Below are 19,684 nucleotides of genomic sequence, written 5' to 3' on the forward strand. Positions count from 1 at the left end.
TCATTAAAAATTTTGTATTTGAAAACTTTAAAGAAAAAAACAATTCCCATAGGAAAATGTATTTCCCTAATAAATCCATTTTAATTTAATTAAATAATTCTAATTTTTGTCCCAATAGTTTGAAAAGCAGACAAGAATATCCTAGAAGTTCCATTTTGTTAGATCTTTTTAGCTCCTTGATGAGATTAACTTACTTCTAATAAGATAAATCCATTTTCAAAAATTTAACTTCCTGAATGACGTGTTGGAGAGTCCTGGAGAGTAAACCTAAGATCTTGCGCATGCTAAGCAAGTACTCTACCAATGAGCTGCTAGCAATTTTGATTGGCATTTCACATGCTTAACTTACCTCATCATATGATTTACAAAGGCTTTGTTACAGTTAGTGTTGTATTTGCAAAAATTACAGTTGATAAATATAGAAAAGTGGTTTGCAAAATCTTTAATTTTGGAACGACACTCAATACATTTGTAAATTCCCCGATGACACCTTATGGAGACCAAAAAAAGGGGATAGAATATACTGTTAGAACAAAAATATTAAGGGAAGAAGTTATTAATAAAAAGGATCAAATTAGCCATTTCAATAATAACCAGATAAAAGCACAAAACACAAAATTCAGTGTACAAGACTCATGTTCTGCTACGTAGATACAAAAGGTACCTTTTCATCATTTGCTTGGCTTTTATGCCAGGTGATTACCATGTAAATGCACCAGAGGGTTTTATGGTATGGTATATTATATGAAAATAAAATCTTAAAGATTAAATTAGTATTGTATATCAGGAATAAGAGTGCACCTTAAATTCTTCAAAGCTGTGTTGAGTTTACTTTTTCTGTTGCGCTGTCTCTTTGGTTTGCAAGACAGTTTTCCTTTGCATTTAGCTGTACCTCCACTTGGTTTACTTGTACTGGGTTTATTTGCAGTGGACACAGTTGCCTGAGGCTTAGTTGTCTTAGATCTGCTTGCATAAGATTTTGTGACATTTCTGGCAGTTGTATTTTTAGATTCTGGAGATAAGACTTGAAGAGAAGAGGAGCTTGGAGCACAACTGGAAGGTGTACTTGGTGGTTTTGACTGAGGTGGTCCAAATGAGGCTCGAATAGTAACCTATAAAAAAAGCAATACATACATTAAAAAGATTATCACAGTCACATCAAAAATATCACCTGTAAGCACTCACATTTATGATTAACTGGTTTTTGACAAGGGTACCGAAACAAATCTTTGCAGAGGGGGGGTGGAATATTCTTACCAACAAATAGTGCTAGAAAAACTGATATCCAGACCCAAAAGAATTAATTAAAACCCCCATTTCATATTTAGATATAAAAATTAATTCAAAATGTATCAAAGACCAAATTTAGAAATTAAAACTGTAAAATTCTTTAGAATAAAAAAGTGATCCTCATGAATATAGGTTAGGCAATAGTTTCTTAAATATGTTACCCAAAGCTTAAGCTAAAGCAAACAAAAAAAAGGACAGGTATTTCTTCAATTATGATATATATAGCAAACATAACCGTTACCAGATGATCCAGCGATTCTACGCCTAGGTGTATGTTCCCAAGAAAAATGAAAACATATGTGCACACCAAAACTTGTACATTTTTTTTTTGGTATTGGGAATCGAACTCAGGACCTTGCACTTGTCAGGTAGGCTCGGCACCACTAAGCTACATCCCCGGCCCCTTGTACATGAGTTGTTTGTTTTTTTTTTTTTTTTTTTTTTTTTTTTTGGTACCAGGGATCTTGCACTTGTGAGGCAGACAGCAGAAACACTGAGCTTAATCCCTGGCCTGTACATGAGTTTTTAATGGAAGTTATTATTCATGATAGCCAAAAAGAGGAAAACATTCAAATGTCCACTAGCTGATGAATGGATAAAATGTGAAATACCATACAATGGATTATTCAGCCATTAAAAAGACATGGAAACATGCTACAATGTGGTGAAATCTAGGAAAAATGCTGAGTGAAACCAATTACCCCAAAGATCATATATTATATAAATTCATTTATACAAAATTTCCAGAATAGGAAATCCATAGGGACCAAAGGTAGATTAAAGTTTTCATGGAATAGTGGTGTAGGGAAAATATAGGTGACTGCTAATGAGTATGAAGTTTCTCCTGGAGATAAAAATGTTCTAAAATTGATTATGATGATGTTTGTACAACTTTGTGAATATGCTAAAATATAACTATTGAACTACACACTTCAAATGGATGGTATATAAATTATATTTTCAAGCTGTTATAGAAAGTCATTACAATACAAAAATTTAAGTATTGTTTTGAAAAGAGCAAGTATAAAACGCAGTTAGTGAAGTCTTTCATTCTACACAACCAATTAAATGAAATTTATCTTGATAATTTACTTATTGTTATAGCTTTTTATTGATAGTATAGTTAACAGATATTAACAGATAATTAGAAGACAGTACAAATTGTATGAATATCAAAAAATCATAATTCCACGGCTATTTTAATACTCTTATATAAATAAAAAGCTTTCATAAATATAAAGATCAAAATTTAAGGGCTGAGGATATAGCTTCAGTGGAAGAGCACTTATCTAACACGTACAAGGCCCCAGGTTTGATGGCCAGCATGGAGAAATTTTTTCAAATCTCAAATTTCAAAATAACTCTGGAAAGGTCTGCAATAACAAAACTGTAGCCTTTTGTTTCCTTCCATGGGCTTATGAGGCAGGATTTGTGTTTCCAAAGGTTATGGTGGAGGTTATACTAATTAACCACATAGCACAGATTTTAATGATGCTCAGAATTTCCTTAATGGGAGATAATATGAAATTTATCATCAAATACTATTTCGGCAACAAAAATGTTCAACTATGCTCACTGGTTAATGATGGAAACGAGTCACGTATTAACATTTTCTTCAATCATGTAGAACTATACTCCCTTGTGCACTTCAGAGTATGAAGTGAGTCCTATGAAATACACATGGATTGATGTCATACGACTAGGAGTCAAAAGACTGGAGGCTAAATTTCAGTGCTACTTCCTCGAAGGCAAGTGACCTTGAATAAAAAATTTATCCCATTTAGTCTTATCTATAATAGGGGACAACATGTGCCCTATTTCATTGTATCACTGCATCGATTAAATAGAATGTATGAAAAGCACAATAAAAGTTGAATTCTAAATGCTATTATTCTCATATGTATATTACTAATAAGGGACGAGATGAGAGGATGCACTGCTTACATTTGCATTCTGCATGTCTAGTCCCAACACTGAATAAATGGACAGCAAAGAAGAGCAGTGGATGGTATCTCTTGCTGCTATGCTTTCTAGATATCCCCCCAAGGCCTCATGGTGGGACCTTTGGGTGGTGACTGGATCATGGGTGTGTGATATTGTATTAGACCAATCATTGGTTTATGGCTGGGAATGATTTTGGAAGATGAAACCTGGTGCGAAGAGGTGAGTCACTGTGGGTTTGGTCTGAAAAGGTGTATATATACATTCTTCCTTCTCCCTTGATGCTGTTCTGCTTCCTGCCTGTCATGCCATGAACTGTTTCTCCTCTGCCATGTTCCTCTGGATGCTGCCCTGCCTTGGAAACAGTTGATTATGGACTGAAATTTCAACAAACTTTGAGCTAAAATAAACTCCTTTAAGTTGTGGATGTCAGGTATTATATTTCAGTTAAGAGCAAAGTAAGGTACTTGCTCTACGTGCTTACAACATTGCTTTGTTATTTTAGTTAATTCAAATAATAGACATACTAACATTCAAAGATATGTACTCCAAACCAAATATGATTATTTCATTTTGGATTATCTATCTCTCCTCTGGAGCAAATACTCAAGAGCTAACTTTAGATAAAGAAGTCCTAGAGATGGCCGGGGATTTAGCTCAGTGGTTCAGTGGCCTGCCTTGCAAGAGCAAGGACCCGAGTTCAATCCCTGGTACAAAAAAAAAAAATAAGTCCTAGAGAACATATACATAAGGCAAACAGGGAGAAGGAAATCTGTAGTTAGATATCTGCTTGTTCAATAAAAAATCAGCAAGGCTATGCAGGATAATTTGTTTCTCTGAAAGTAGATTCAGCAATACCAACTTCAATAAAACTATGGCATTCAAGACACCATGACAGATTCTCAGGACACAAACATAAATTAAACATGATTCCTGATCTCAAAAATTTCATAGTTGAGCAGCTGAAAGATTTTTATATTGCCAAGTAGAATAGCTCAAAAGCAGTCTACAAAACACTAAAATAATCTGTTGACTCAGCCTACAGTCAATCTAGCTACACCGTCTACAAAGGAATATCACTTTAACAATACACATGTCAACTCAAAAAAGCAATGATTATAGTCAGGTATGGTGGTGCATGCCTGTAATGCCACCACTCTGGGAGGTTGAAACAAGAGAATCATGAGTCCAAGGCTAGCTGGAATACTTAGCAAGACCCTGTCTCAAAAATAAAAAGTAGAAGGGCCAGGGATTTAGCTCAGTGGTTCCGCTGCCTGCCTCACAAGTGCAAGGTCCTGAGTTCAATCCCTGGTACCAAATGTAAAAATATATATATGTGTATGTGTGTGTGTGTGTGTGTGTGTGTGTATGTATGTGTGTGTATGTATGTATGTATATATATATATATATATATATATATACACATAATGTAGGAGATAAAGAAAAGAACTACAACCTGGAGTACTCTGAAGACAGTAACTCTGAGCCAAATGTGCATTTGGAAAATAAGTATTATAGTTCCAAAGTGTTAAAAGATGATGACACAAAAGCAGCTCTACGCAGTTTCCAAAAGTTTGTGAAACTTGAAGGTAAAAAAGAAGAGTGGGGATTTAAAGCACCAAAACAAATGATTAAGATTAATTTCAAGATGCCGGGCATGGTGGCTCATGCCTGTAATCCCAGCACTCAAGAAGCTGAGGAAGGAGGACCGCTGTGAGTTCAAGGCCATCCTGGGCTACATAGTTCAAAGCCAACCTGGACAGCATAGTAAGACCCTGTGTCAAAAAAAAAAAGATTTATAAACTTTCCAGAAATGATGAATACATATAAACAACATTTGACCTACATTTGGACTGCAATCACAAGAAAGTATTCTGAAAAATTCATTAATTCTATTCTTTTTTTTCAGCTTTGAGTTTATTGGTACGTTTTAGGGATACAGTACAGTAACATTCATCGTTGGGATCTTGTACCACTACATGACAGGTCTTGGTTCTCATTTTCTCCCTTCACCCCCTCCTCCCCTCCCCATCTACAAACACTTTATTTCCATCTTTTCATTATTGTAAAACTCCACTTTGAAACAGAATTCTGATTTTTTTTAATGCCAGATAGATTTACTGCAGAAATTCTATGAAACACTGGAAGCTTTGGAAAATGCTAAGAATGACAGGCTATGGTTTAAGACAAACAGAAAACTTGGAAAATTTTATTCAGAATGAGAGGCGTATGGAAAGCATAAATCAATTTTATGTCAGTTACATACATCAGTCCTGCCATACTGATGACTGAGAAGAAAAAGGTAGTTATTAGAAATATATGCCTTGGAAATTCAAATGTACACAGCACAGAAAAATAACAAAAACCTGAAAGAACTCTATGAACAGTTACTTCACATCATGTCCACCATCCCTAATCCACTGATCATGGGAGTCAATAGAGAATGTGGTGGTAAGATGGACTTGAGAGAAGGTGAATTTGAAAAGGTACACATGGTTTTTTAAGCATTCAAGGATTATAATGATCAGGAAGTTCAAGACAATTTGTTTAAAATACTTGGTCTTAGCAAATATGCTTGTGAAATCAGGAATAAATAAATCCATTTGACTCACAAGAGGCCAAGTCATTAAAAATGATCCAGAAATTCTATAACAAATTTATTAAGTGCCTATCAGAATATCACTGAATTTAAAAAGATTCTGAAAACAAATCACAGCAACATCATGATCGATCCTTTCCTAAGAGAACACATTGAAGAATTTTTACAAAACATCAGAACAGAAGTGTTCATAAAATTAAGGCTTACAGAAGAGCACATATTTATTTCTACAGAATTAAACATAGATGTAGCTGATATGGGAAGCTTGCTGGTGCAAGTGCATACTGGGTAACACTATCCACGGCCAAAAAGATGAAATCAACCAGCTCCTTGAACTGGATCATCAGAAGAGAGGCAGTGCACATTATACTAAACTAAATTTTCTCAACCAGGCTGTAGTCAGCAAACCCCCTTAATGAAGAACAAGCTCTTACAGATGTATTTAAGTGCAGAGATGTAATCCTTAAAAGAAATGGAAATGGCAAAACTACTGTAGGTTGATGTGTCCTAAAAATTACTGGAGCTATGTGGAAATGCTTTTTTCATCAACTGGTTTGTGTTTTGCTGCTGCACTTATCCCAAGAAAAAAAGCTTTAATCTCCAGAACAAAATAAAAATACCAAGGGATTTATGCTGCATTGACATCTTGCCCTAAATACACAAAGAAAATCACAGGAATTTGTCATGGATAACATGACCAGAGAGAAGATTTTGTCATGATTTTAAATACACTGACATGTTACTGTTAAATTTAAACATATTTTATACTGCAGAAATTGTCACAAATAACCTGCAATAACTTGAGGTAAGTACCCTTTTGAACATTTCCTCTTCTCATGTTTAAATGAAAATGATGCATTTTGCAAAATGTCAATTCTCAAGAAATGTGTCTGTATATTTCTGTATCTGCAATGTAGTAAAGGTTTAGATGAAACCCTATAACTATAGTGGCATGCTGTCACTTAGGTTTCAAGCAGCAAAATAAACAGTGCAGCTCAGAAATTGTAGTTTGGTTCTTGATGTGTTTTTAGTACATTTGAGGTTGTTTTAATTTTTAGTATCTTAGAAATTTCAAATTACTTTATTTTTGCTAATGATTAAAAAATTTGGAAGCAAATAAATGACTTGTTTTTAAGATTTTTAAAGTAGTTTTTATTGATAAAGTAAGGAGAACTACCTTCTAACAAAATACTTTGACAGCGATAAAATTCTTTAAGAATGACATTACTTTTTAAAAGAATAGTTTACCTGTCAGAATGTCACTTTAAACAAATATGCCAGAACATAGACAGCTAAACGAATGTTAGCCTGCATAGTGATTGCTAGCATTTGAAAGAGCAATCTACCATTGCCCAAAACCTCATGGGTTTGCTCTTTTAGAATTACATTCAAAGTTAATTTAAGAAACACAAACTATTAACTTTTGGATTATACATTGTTTTGTAAAAATAGCATTGCCAAATTTGTTTTCAGTTACCATTATTTGGCACCAAATGACAGTTTCTAAAAATTAAATCTAATTTTGAGGTAATGCAGAAAGTACACACCTGGCTTTGAGGGCAATCCAAAAGAATTTGAAAAGTGTTTTGTGCAGTGGCAGTGTAGCTAAGATAGTGAACTGTGGCCTTCCAAGGTGATGACCTTCAAGGAACTCAGCTCATTTGAATGTACTCCTCTTTGGATGTATTTGTTTCTTTCTTTTTTTTTTTTCTTTTTTTGGTACCGGGGATTGAACTCGGGTCCTTGCGCTTACAAGGCAGGCCACTGAACTGCTGAGCTAAATCCCCGGCCCTTGTTTCATTTTTTAAAAGGGTTCACATTTTATAGTGTCAAAGGCCAGAACTACGATTAGCATAATTTCAATGGTTTTTCTATTGCTTTTTATATAAAAAGTGAGTGGCAGTTCAGAAGGAAGACTGTTGTATTTGAAGAGTGATAACCAAGAATTTCTGATAATTAAATAAGATTTTATAAATGACAGGAGCATGGACTTAAAAAAAAGGAATGCTTATTTAGTTTTGTCAAAATTTGATGAAAATACATTATATATATTTATATTAAAATTATGTAATCCTTAGATTTAGGAAAGCAATCAGTTAATGTCTTTAGCAGATTTAAATAATATTAAATATAGGTATAAGTTGGAAATTGTTGTAAACAGAAAGAAAGGGCTGGAGATTTAGCTCAGTGGTGCTGCTGCCTGCTGCACAAATGCAAGGTCCCGAGTTTGATCCCCGGTACGAAGAAAAAAAAAAAAAGAAAAGAAAAGAAAACTTAAAACTGAAAGAAAAATGAAAGACAAAATTAATGCCAATGGTAAAGTGAATTAGAATATTTTAAAAAAGAAAAAGGCTGAGGATATAGCTCAGTATAAGGGCCCTGGGATCAATCTCCAGTATTGCAAAACACACACACACACGTTTAGAAATTCCACGAATAAGAATGATAAAATCTAAAATTACAAGGCTAATAACAATCAGAGGTCACTGTTTCAGATTATGTTCAATAGACGAAAAAAGGCAGGGTTTATGTGTATCATAAAAATTTTAAAATGCAACATACTTAATACTTACTTTTGTTCCAGGAGGTAATCCTTCTAGTTCTTTAGGCCTTATAAATGTACGATGTTGTACCTTGTGATCAGTTTTCTCCTTGCAGGTCAAAAATTGTAATCTGCATTTTGAACAGCGATGAATTCCCTTTTTCTGTCCATAGAAAATATTAGAAATAGTAACTTCTACCACCATGAATCTTGGGACCTGAAATTGCTCTTAATTCTAACATGTACATAATTTAAACACTAGTATTTTAAGCAATTCCTATCACAAATAATAATAAAATATTATTTTTTATGCTAGGGATTGAACACAGGGCCTTACGCTACCACTACGCTAAACCTTCAGCTGATACTTTATTTTTTGACTATACTGGGGACTGAACTCAGGGCCTCAGTCATGGTAGGTAAGAGTGCTCTTGCTCACAACCTCCCCCCACCACATAGGGTCTTGTTAAGATGCCTAGGTAGCATAGAACTTGTGATCTTGCCTAAGCCTCCTCAGGAACTGGGATTAAAGGTATGTGCCACTATACCAGGCTCTTATTTTATGTTTTAAAAACACTGATTGCATTAGTATTTGAGTTTTAAAAGTATCTGTTACCCTATAAGCAGTCAACATAAAAATTATATCATTTAGGATCTAATGGGGAAAAAGTCCTGTCCAGTTGTGCCTTTTAATTATAAATTTGAAGTATAAACTGTTCAAATAAATCATACTGTGAAAATGAATTATACTATGTTTTTATCCTTAAATAAATACTTTATAGTTTCTGCTATTTGCATTTGATTCACAAGTTGGTAAAATAAACAGAACTTTGGTCATTAGAGTTGCACAAAGCATTTCTGTCCAATAGAATGTTCTATAGTGATAATATTCTATAGTCACATTGTCCATTATGGTATTCATTAGCCCTATGTAGTGACTGAGTACTTCATATGTTACAAGTGCAACTGAGAAGCTGATTGTCTAATTTTTAAAATTAGTTTAAAGTTAAAGAGACACAGAGGATATAATATTGGATAGCATGCATAAGGAAATACAGAGAATTGTTCCTGATTTATTGTTTGAGAACTCCTTGATCTAGTCCCTTCTTCAAGTGTAGGCCTATTATATTTTGCCAGTGGGAAATAGGACCCAAGAAAAATTTATCACCATCCATAGCATTTTTTAGTATACAAAATTAATTGCAATCTTTATATGTAAGCTTTCATTATAATATTTTATGTTTGAAGAATACTAAATGTAAATTTAAAACATGTTTTCTCTAAAGCTGTATTTCCACAAGAACATTACTTTCAAGATACAATCATTTTGAAAAAACAAAATGAGGCAACATATAAAAAAGTACTGAGCACAGTTACTACTGTACAGGTGTCATGTGATGAATAAATTCTCTATAAAGTTCAAAACAATATATAATTTGTGTTTTACTGCTTTAGTCTCATTTTCAGACTATTTTAGAAGTGCATTGGATCTTATAGGTACAATCAACATAATATATGATCAAGAGAGAGCGAGAATGAAAGAGAAAATTCAGCCAAGAAATAGACTGGAAGATATCAAGATAGAAAATTTCCTATAGTACAGTTCCCAGAAATCTTTTCTCCACATATACCTGTATTTCACTCAGTTTCATGGTTTTAAATAGCAGCCATCTAAATGTCTACTGGATATCTCTCCTTGTTCGTTAAGCACTTCAAATCAACATGAACAAAATTCCAGAATTCCTTCCATGCACTGTGTGTGTGTGTGTGTGTGTGTGTAACAGTAAAAAAAATCTGTTCCTTCCCCAGCCTTCAAATATCCCAGGAATCTTTTTTTTTTTTGGTACTGGGGAATGAACTCATGACTTTGCACTTGTGAGGCAGGCATGGTGCCACTGAGCTAAATACCCGGCCCAGGAATCTTCACTCTTATAGTTGTTTGAGATAAAAAAATCTTGGCTACTTGTAAATCTCTTTCTCTCACATCCTACACTCAACCCATTAATCCATTAATAAAACTTATCAGCGATGCCTTCAAAAAGTATTTATAACCATTTATTATCTCCAACCACTGCGATCATCCATGAGAGTCTAAAGCCACTCATGTGGATTCCTACAACAGGCTCCTTCCTATCTTCTATTTAACCCTCCTACAGTCAATTCTTTCCCATGGCTATCAGAAAGATCTTAAAAATACTGCAGTTCTCATGCTTAAATTCTCCAGTCATTTTTCCGTAACACTCCAGAATCCCCTCTGACTTACACAAGGACCTACATGATCTGGTTTGCCTTCTATTGCTACAATCTCATCTACTACTTTTCCTCATTTACTGTGCTCCAACCACACTGACCTTGCTGTTCTCTGAACATCCTTGGTATGAATATGTTCATCACACTACCTGTTCTTCCCTGTCCAGAACTTTCTCTCCCAGATAGCCAAATGATTTCCTTACCACCTTTGAAGAGGTCTTCTTGGACTACCTCATAAAACAGTAATCACCTCTTCACTTAAGTTTTCAATATCCACCTGTATTTTCTTCCTGCTGTATTTACCACCAGCTGGCATACATATACATTCAGACATTAGTCAGTCAGTCTCTGTCTCTCTCTCTTTCCACCACAATGCAAATTCCAGAGAGTATAAACTTTGCTCGGCTCACTTCTATATCTCACATACCTAAAAGTCTTGGGCATATATTAGGTTTAATAAGTATCTGTTAAATAAACAGTGAGGCATATCATAAGAGACTGACAGGCACAGCACGCATAATTTAACTAGTTTAAAGCTCTGTGTTGGGAGACATTAATCTATCATTCCTTAAATTAAACTCAAGTCTTATGCATCTCTCTTAAGTATATATGCTTGCAATGTGCTAAGGATGATGATGATATAGTACACTGTTAAGATAACAGGATTCTTAACCAAAGAAATAGTGATTTGTTCCAAGGGTGGAGAAAAACTGTGTGAGCTTTTTGACAAGAATACTATATTATTTGGGTGATATGAGGAAATTTCCCAAGTGATACAGACCTTTTCATTTCTGCCTTTAGACCTATTGTCTGTGGGATGTGAGTCTGTGGTAAAATCTTGGGGCCTAAATCAATTTTTGGCTGTGCTATTTTTTTAAAAGAATGTGATAGTGTGAAAGTTACTTACTTTCTATAAAGCTCTGTTTTCTCATCTATGAAAGGGAAACAATTATGCACCTGCTTTACAGGTGACTGTAAAGATGAAACAAAATAATGCATATAAAATTACCAGGGGCTGTCATATGGCAGCTACATATTCTTATGTAGTTAATGAAAACATTTAACATATCTGAAATCTTCCAATCGCTTCTCGGCCTTTTGGCTAAGATCAAGTGAAATCTTCCCTACCAAATTTGAGCAATTCAGACCTGATGAAATAACTCTCCAGTACACATGACAAATTAAGACATACAATTTAGGGCATGAAGAATGACAGAGACATAGCCCACATAGTACATCCACCTATCTCTTTTTACCTAGTACATATCCCTCTGAAGCTTAGTAAAGCATAGAGGAATTAAGCTAAAAGCTTCATAATGAAACAGCAACACTACTTTATGCTTCACTTTTTCGCAGTACTGTAGATTGAATTCAGGGCCTTTACTGTGAGCTACATCTCCGGCCCTTTTTAAACTTTGAGACAGGGTCTCCTTGAGTCACTAATTTGCCAAGGCTGGGCTGGAACTCTAGCCTCAGCCTCCTTCAGGGCTGGGATTATAAGGATGTACCACAGTACCCATCTTATTTCATTCTTTTAAGAATCAAAGTTCAAGGGGCCGGGGATTTAGCTCAGTGGTTCCAGTGCCTGCCTCTCAAGCACAGGGTCCAGAGTTTGATCCCTGGTTCCATACCAAAAAAAATTTAAAAAAATCACAGGTCAAGAGCCAGGGATTTGGCAGAGCATTTGCTTCATATGCACAAGGTCCTGAGTTCAATACCCAGTACCAAGAAAAAAAAAAGAAAGGCCAAAAGATGAAATAGCCCAAAGAACACTGTTTCCCAAACTATACTCCTCAATAAATATTTACAAATATTGTGTAAATAAAGGATTTGATGGTCTTAAGTTTGGAAAACATAATATACAAAGTCTCTTACTATCTACAAGGTACTACAAGTTATAAAAAGCCCTATTTTTAAAAATAAGGAAGGACGGGGTGAAGGGAGGGCAGAGGTAAGGGGAAAAAATGAGAATCAAGACTTGCCATGTAGAGGTACATGATCCCAACAATGAATGTAACTGTACTGTATCCCTAAAATGTACCAATAAACTCAATAAAATTAAAAAAAATAAGGAAGGATGTCCTATGAATTTTGTAAACCCAAACATCAAACTTCTTTTATTAGGAACAATTTGAGGGAAATCCCTAGAATAGGAAGATTTTGCCAGAGGTTCTTAAGGATAAGGTGGTCCACCAGGATAAAATAAAATAAGTACAGCGGTATTATCCTAGTGATAACACAAATATTTCTGAATGTATCTGGAGATTTTGTTTTTATGATTCTTTTAATCAACAACAAATTGATTTCTTAATGACTGGGGAAAAAAGCCATATTAGCACTCATGCTGAATCAACTGGCCATGACAATGCAATCAATAATAAGAAAATATAATGAGCTGCTCAGTGAGGAGGCAAAGCTTGATTACATATTTAGATTCAGTAAATCCATTGACTTCTGATTTTTGCAAAGGCACTGATGCTCTTTTAAACACTCATCAGAGTTTTGAGCCTAAAAGATCACCTGTTTCAGAAAAACAACCAGGAAGCCTACAATCAGAATTCAAGGGAAAGGTGCAAGCACTGATATCCTAGAAAATACACAGCAAAGCTGGCAAAAGTCATGCAAGAAACAAGCTGCAACCTAAATATAGTTCTTTGATATAGATCACATATCTGGTAGTAAATGTCATTGCTGTTTCCTTTGTTATGAGCTGTTACAAGCGACCTTTCTGGGTCACTGAAGACAATCTTCTCATAACAAAATGTGAGCTAGAAAGTAGGAATAAGGTTTGAAGAAAGAAGAAAATAGAAGATTGTAAATTGTCAATCTTATTTTCCTCAGTTTAAAATATTCTACTCATTTGCCCTTTTGGTCTCTACTGTGGGGTTCCTATTTCTAGCTATTTTCAGAACTTTTACTACTTATGGGCTTCAATCATCAGAAAGCAGGCAAAGCAAAGAAGTAGAAGTTTCACAGGTAATTCTGTGTAAACTAAATGTTTATTGTGTTGTTTGGAGTAACTCTCATTTTTATCTAAACAAATGTAACCAGTGTTCTCAGTATGTGTATCCATTCATTAAGATATCAAGAACAAAGAACTGCTAAATCTCACCTGATGCTTCAAGTAATGATTCATGTAGGGTGTTGCCATTTTACTAACTTTGAGGCAAAATGGACACAGCAAGTTCTTAGTATTTTCATGGGATGTTCTAAAATGAGTTTCCACATCAGAAAAGGTTGATGATCTAAACTGGCAAACCTAAAAATATAAAGGTTTAGTTTAACTTGAGATTTTATAACTTGCATACAATTACATCAAATTAATAATGAGTAATTTGTTTTTTTGTGTGTGTGTGCTCGTTTTTTGCAGCAGGGTCTCACTACGCATTCCAGGCTGACCTCAAACTCAGTGATCCTCCTGCCTCAGCCTCCCGAGTGCTGGGATTACAGTGTGCACCATCATGCTCAGCAAGTCACTTGTTTAGAAGAACATTCTGTATTATTTATCTCTGCTATCTATACAATTAAGACTTCTATCATGACAAGTAATAAAGATAACCTTTGAAACTGATGTTATCTTTCAAAGCTTAGGGATATATTCCAAAACATAAGGTTTCCTTCTTTTCAGATCTACCGTTCCCATCTTCACTTGAATTTTCAAGCTCTGACACTTCTTGATCTATAAAGTTTTCCTGCTTATTTTCTTCTTTAGATTGTAAAGGCTATTCCAATGACAATTTATCTTTATCTTGCTTTATTATTACTGAGTGTCATTTCAAATTCTGGAAAAACACTGGTCCCAAAGGATTTAATTGGGCCCTCTGTAACTATGAAGATTTTCTATTTCCCTGGCATGTCTATAATCTTCCTTAAGATAATGAGCCCACATATCTTTCTCCAGAAGGATATTTTTGTCTACTACAGAGGTCAGCAAACAGAGGTTACATAGAGCCTGCAGGCCAAATCCAGCTTGCCATTCCCACATACAATGCTTAAGTTAAACCAACGCAATTTTCACTAATGAAGAGGCTCTTCAAATTTTAATATAGTAACTAATTTTATGAAAATGGGTAAAACATCAAAAGAGCAATACTATTTCATGGCACATGGAAATCAAACAAATGTCAAAGTATAAAACATTTATGTACCTGGCAAATATAGGGCATTTCACCAGGTTTATGAGTGTCCTTCATGTGTTGCAAAAGAATATGCTCTGTTTCAAATGACAATTCACAGATTTTGCAAATAGCTGAAAGTAGAAAAAAACATTATATCATTTTAAAGATGTACATAAAAAAGGATGCATTTTCTACTTCCATAACAAGAAGTAGTATCAATGGCAGTAGTAGTAAAGGTGAAGTTGGTGTTAATACATCTATTACTATTGAGTCTAACACTATTCTAAGGACATTATTTGGTGTTTTAATTCTCACAACAGGGAGGCACTGCTATTTTTATGCCTGTTTTTCATAAGAGGAACACAAAGCATAGAAAAATTAAGTAACTTGCTTAAGATCGCTCAGCGGTAATAAGAGGCAGAGCTAGGCCCTGAATCCAAGTTGTCCAGTTCCCAGACTGTGAGTGTTAAGTACCAATTAAATTACTATTATTATTGTTATTATTATTATTTGGTACCATGGATCAAACTCAGGTCCTTGCGCTTGCAAGGCAGGGAGCAGAACCACTGAGCTAAATCCCCAGCCCCTGAAATTATTTTTTATAATAAAGTGTAAATCAAGGCCACTTATTTCAAATTTGAAAACCACAGATCTGGGTGTTTGAGTTTACTACCTTACACACAAAGCACTGAGTTGTGTCAAAGGAGTTCCCACTAATGAATTATTTACATGAGCATTTCAATTTTAGTAGCAAATTTTATTTGTAAGGATTACATGTTTTATTTTGCCCACACATTACAAAGTCTATTGCTTATTCTTATTTTTCAACAGAATTTTTAAAGTTCTCTCACTCAGTTTAGATGATCAAAATCAGTAATATTCAGAACTTCAATGAAATTGCCACTTACTGGAAAACTCATGAGGAGTATGTGTACTCTCGATGTGGCACTGCAGCTGGAAGGGCGTGGGATACTGCCGGTAGCAGTGCTGGCAGGTGGTATGGTTTTCCCAGCTCTCAGTATTCTGCTTTTCAAGTTCCAAGTGGTGTTTCATGTGGTTCATGAACCTATAAATGATTGTCAATGGGCAAAAATATAGACATAACCACAGAAAATCTCACAGTAAGCATCTTAACGTAAAATTTACAAAATGCAGTTGTATGACTGGAACTCAAAATAACATCTCTGTATCACTCACACACACACACACACACACACACACACACACACACACACACACACACAAAGCATGCACTTCAGGTGGCAGAGGCACATTTACATCCATAGTCCTAGCTACTCAGGCTGAGGCAAATGAATCATTTGAGCTCAAGAATTTGAGGTCAGCCTAGGCAACATAGCAATACCTTGTCTCAAAAGAAAGTGTATAGCTTAAATAATCTATTAATGTAGTTATTATGAAATATCACTAATCTGCTACAATGCTTTGGCATTATTTCAAATTTAAAACTTTTTGTGATGAAGAAAAGCGGTCTTCTTTTCCATATCTGAAATTCTACTTTTATTTCAAAATAAAATAATCAGAGGAAGGAAAAATCTACCAACAAAACTACCATGAAAGAAATCTTTTGAAGGTCTGAAAAAAATATACACACACATACATAGGTATTGTGTATATGTTGAATATTTGAAAATTCTTATTATAATAAGATGTTGGAAAAAAACCTCACCTAATATGAATGTCAAGCTACTTAAATATTGAAAAATACCAATCAATATGTCATGTTATAGGCATGGGCATACTCCTGTAGTCCCAGCAACTCAGGAGACTGAGACAGGAGAATAGTCATACGTTCAAGGCCAGCCTGAACTACATAGCCAGACATCGTCTCAAAAAACAAACAACATGTGTGACTTGTTACTTTCTTTTGTTATTATCTCACCTAAAATGATAGCTATGTTACACACTATGTATCTCAAAGACAGTAAAGTACAAGTTTCTAAATTTAAGCATACGTGTATAAAGTCTTTAAAATTCCACTGGGAACATGTATTTCAAAATGTTTTAGGTGCCAGGTGCAGTGGCACATGTCTGTAGCCTCAGCACTGAAGAAGGCAGATCTAGGATGATCAAAAAGTTCTAGACATGCCCGGGAAACTTATTGAGTCCCTGTCTCAAAATAAAAAATAAAAAGGGCTAGGAGCTGAGTCTCATGGCACACAGGTAATCCTAGAACTCTGGGTGATTGAGGGAGAATTTTGAGATTGAGCCCAGCCTGGGCAACTCACAGACTTATCTTTCAAAATTAAGTAAAAAAGAGCTGGGGATGTAGCTCAACGTGAAGCCTCCAGGTTTAATACCCAGGACTGCATAAATTAAAGAATGAATAAACCCACCCCTACAATAAATTCACTTTTTAACACAAGCTAAATATGCTAAAAATTATAAATATGAAGAATTTGAGCATTAAGACTATGGAGGGTCAGACTGCATAAAGTAGTTCTTATGATATAAGAATACGATTCAAGAGCGACTAGAAAATAAGAACATCTTACAGTAAACTTTTAGTTCAATAATAAATGTAGGGCAATAAAAGTAATTTTCCTAAAGTTACATTTGTCCTTTCTTAAAGCTATCTGAAAAAAAATACAATTAGATGCAAAAGTCAAACTACTAAAACACAAGGATAAAAGTTTTTGAGCATAATAACCTGCCTCTGTTATTAGCAGAACATGTTAAAATTCCTTGTCTAGGGATATCTATATCTTGTTTATAAAGCCTCAATGTCTTTTTCCCTAATTTTTTTTTTTGGTACCCGGGATCGAACTCGGGCCCTTGGACATACAAGGCAGGCGGTGAATCCAGTGAGCTAAATCCCAGGCCCAAGCCTCAATGTCTTTTTTTTTTGGATTTTTGAGACAGGGTCTCACTGTGTAGTCGAATCTGACCTGGAACTCACTATGTAGCCCAGGCTGGTCTCGAACTCACAGTGATCCTCCTGCCTCAGCCTCCTGAGTGCTGGGATTACAGGCATGAGCCACCACACCTGGCTTCAATGTCTTTTTTAAAGTATAGTATATCTTCTTCATACAACATTGTAATTTCTGATTGTACTACACAGTACTATAGTTTTATGTTCTACTATACATTATAGTAATGCAGGTAAGAGTTATACAAATAAAAGCAGTCATCAAGTTGGAGCTTCCTTTGACCTTTTCTTTGTTCTGAATACTCTAATGTAAATAACATATACAATTCCTCATTTAGTGACCAATTCAATTAATGAGCTAGTCACAGGAATGGAACTCGGTTATCAAAGGATGGTTGTAACTATTGACATACCTAATGTTATTTTTAAGAACTTTCAAGCAACTGAAGCATTTAAAGGTTGTGTAAGTCTTCGGTTCTTCCTCCATGGCTCCTTCATGCTTTCCATAATAAAAGTCACTAACTAACATGATCAACTTTTCTTTCTCAGAACCAGCATTTGTTGTGTCTTTAGCAGATGAAAATTCTCTCTTAATAGCTTCCAGAAAGTTATTTAACATGTCTGGACAACAGCGCTGGAAGAGAAAAAAATAAGCCTTATTTGCATCTCTTAAAATATTAGATTCCTGTCTATGGCCATACCACCCTGAATGCACCAAATCTCGTCTGATCTAGGAAAATATTACACGCCAAAAACCAATTCTGAAAAACAAAAACAAAATTAAGAGACAGGTATAGTGGTACATGTTTGTAATTCCAGTATTTGGGAGGATGAGGCAAGAGGATTCCCATGAGTTCAAAGCCAGCCTGGGCTACAAAGAGATTTCAAGGCCAGCCTGAACTTCATAGCAAGACCCTGTTTCAAAAACTCAAAAACAGGTGGGCATGATGGTGCATGCCTGTAATCCCAGCACTCTGGAGGCCGAGGCAGGAGGATCACTGCAGGTATAAGACCAGACTAGGCCACATAGTGACTTCAAGGCCAGTCTGAACTACATAGTGAGACCCTGTCTCAAAAAAAAAATGTATGTCTGGCAATATATCTGGGAAGACTCACAACATAATGGCTTCTTTCCTTATGAATTCTAAAAAATTCCAACAGTAGATATCCATTATCTTAATAACTTCAAGAACAAACTGAAACCCTTAAAATCAGGGATATCTAGGGCTGGGGATTTAGCTCAGTGGTGCCACCACCTGCCTTGCAAGCACAAGGACCTGAATTCAATCCCCATTACCAAAAAAAAAAAAAAAAGTAAGATTAGAGATATCTATATACCTAATACCTTTGTCATTGTAATTCCTGCTTTTCAGATGTAAATATTTAATACTTTGTTTCTTGGATAAAAATAGTGTATTTTATGTTTGTGTTAAGATATGGCCTAAAGGGAAATGCATTTTTATACACCATTATGTATAAATTTAATTATCAAGTAACACAAAGTAGTAGGTTTTACCAATCCTGATTGGAATTAGATATTAAGCACAGCCAGTCTTACGTTCTCCAGACTCAAGGTGCTAAAAGATATGGGGCTTAAACACCAGTTATCTCAATGCTTTGAAAAACCTCAATGTTTAAATCTGTTTGCTTACATATCTGACAGGGATATGTAACTCATGAAGAAAATCAGTTATCTAATACAAATTGATACTAATGTGAGATACTTCATATATGAACCTTTTCAATAAGAAAACTTATTGTATACACTTTTCAGTTGTAGAATATCTTGAAGGATTAAGAGCCAAAAAACAAATATAAATAGAAAATATTCGCAAAGCATAGATCTGATAAAGGTTAATATCCACACAATATAAAAACCCTTATAGCTCAATAGCAAAAAAATCAAACTGATCTAAAAATGGGCAAATGGACCGAATAGGCATTTCTCTGAAGAAGACATACAAATAGCCAAGCCAAAAGCCACGTGAAAAGGCATTCAAGGTGGCACACATCTGTAATCTCAGCACTCTGAGAGGCTTGAAGCAAGTGGATCACAA

At 35.0% G+C, this 19,684-nt stretch overlaps 1 protein-coding gene and 1 pseudogene across 3 annotated transcripts in view; one reads left to right on the forward strand and one right to left on the reverse strand.

Annotated features, from left to right (window-relative positions):
- Znf280c (zinc finger protein 280C) overlaps positions 1–19,684 on the reverse strand; it is a 57,828-nt gene that overhangs the window by 12,170 nt on the left and 25,974 nt on the right. For 2 of the 3 annotated variants that reach the window (XM_010607995.2, XM_010607996.2), the window contains 7 exons: positions 18,041–18,261; positions 15,649–15,806; positions 14,771–14,871; positions 13,735–13,881; positions 8,404–8,535; positions 802–1,112; positions 350–490 (listed from right to left, as the gene is read on the reverse strand). In XM_010607995.2, coding sequence (XP_010606297.1) covers positions 350–490; positions 802–1,112; positions 8,404–8,535; positions 13,735–13,881; positions 14,771–14,871; positions 15,649–15,806; positions 18,041–18,261 — 1,211 coding nt within the window. The remainder of the gene's footprint in view (positions 1–349; positions 491–801; positions 1,113–8,403; positions 8,536–13,734; positions 13,882–14,770; positions 14,872–15,648; positions 15,807–18,040; positions 18,262–19,684) is intronic. The other variant, XM_010607997.2, reaches the window with a different exon arrangement.
- On the forward strand, positions 2,960–6,246 carry LOC104850905 (annotated as a pseudogene).

Source organism: Fukomys damarensis, unplaced genomic scaffold (assembly GCF_012274545.1).
Source record: "Fukomys damarensis isolate Sample0158 unplaced genomic scaffold, DMR_v1.0_HiC HiC_scaffold_39, whole genome shotgun sequence".
Taxonomy (NCBI): Eukaryota; Metazoa; Chordata; class Mammalia; order Rodentia; family Bathyergidae; genus Fukomys; species Fukomys damarensis.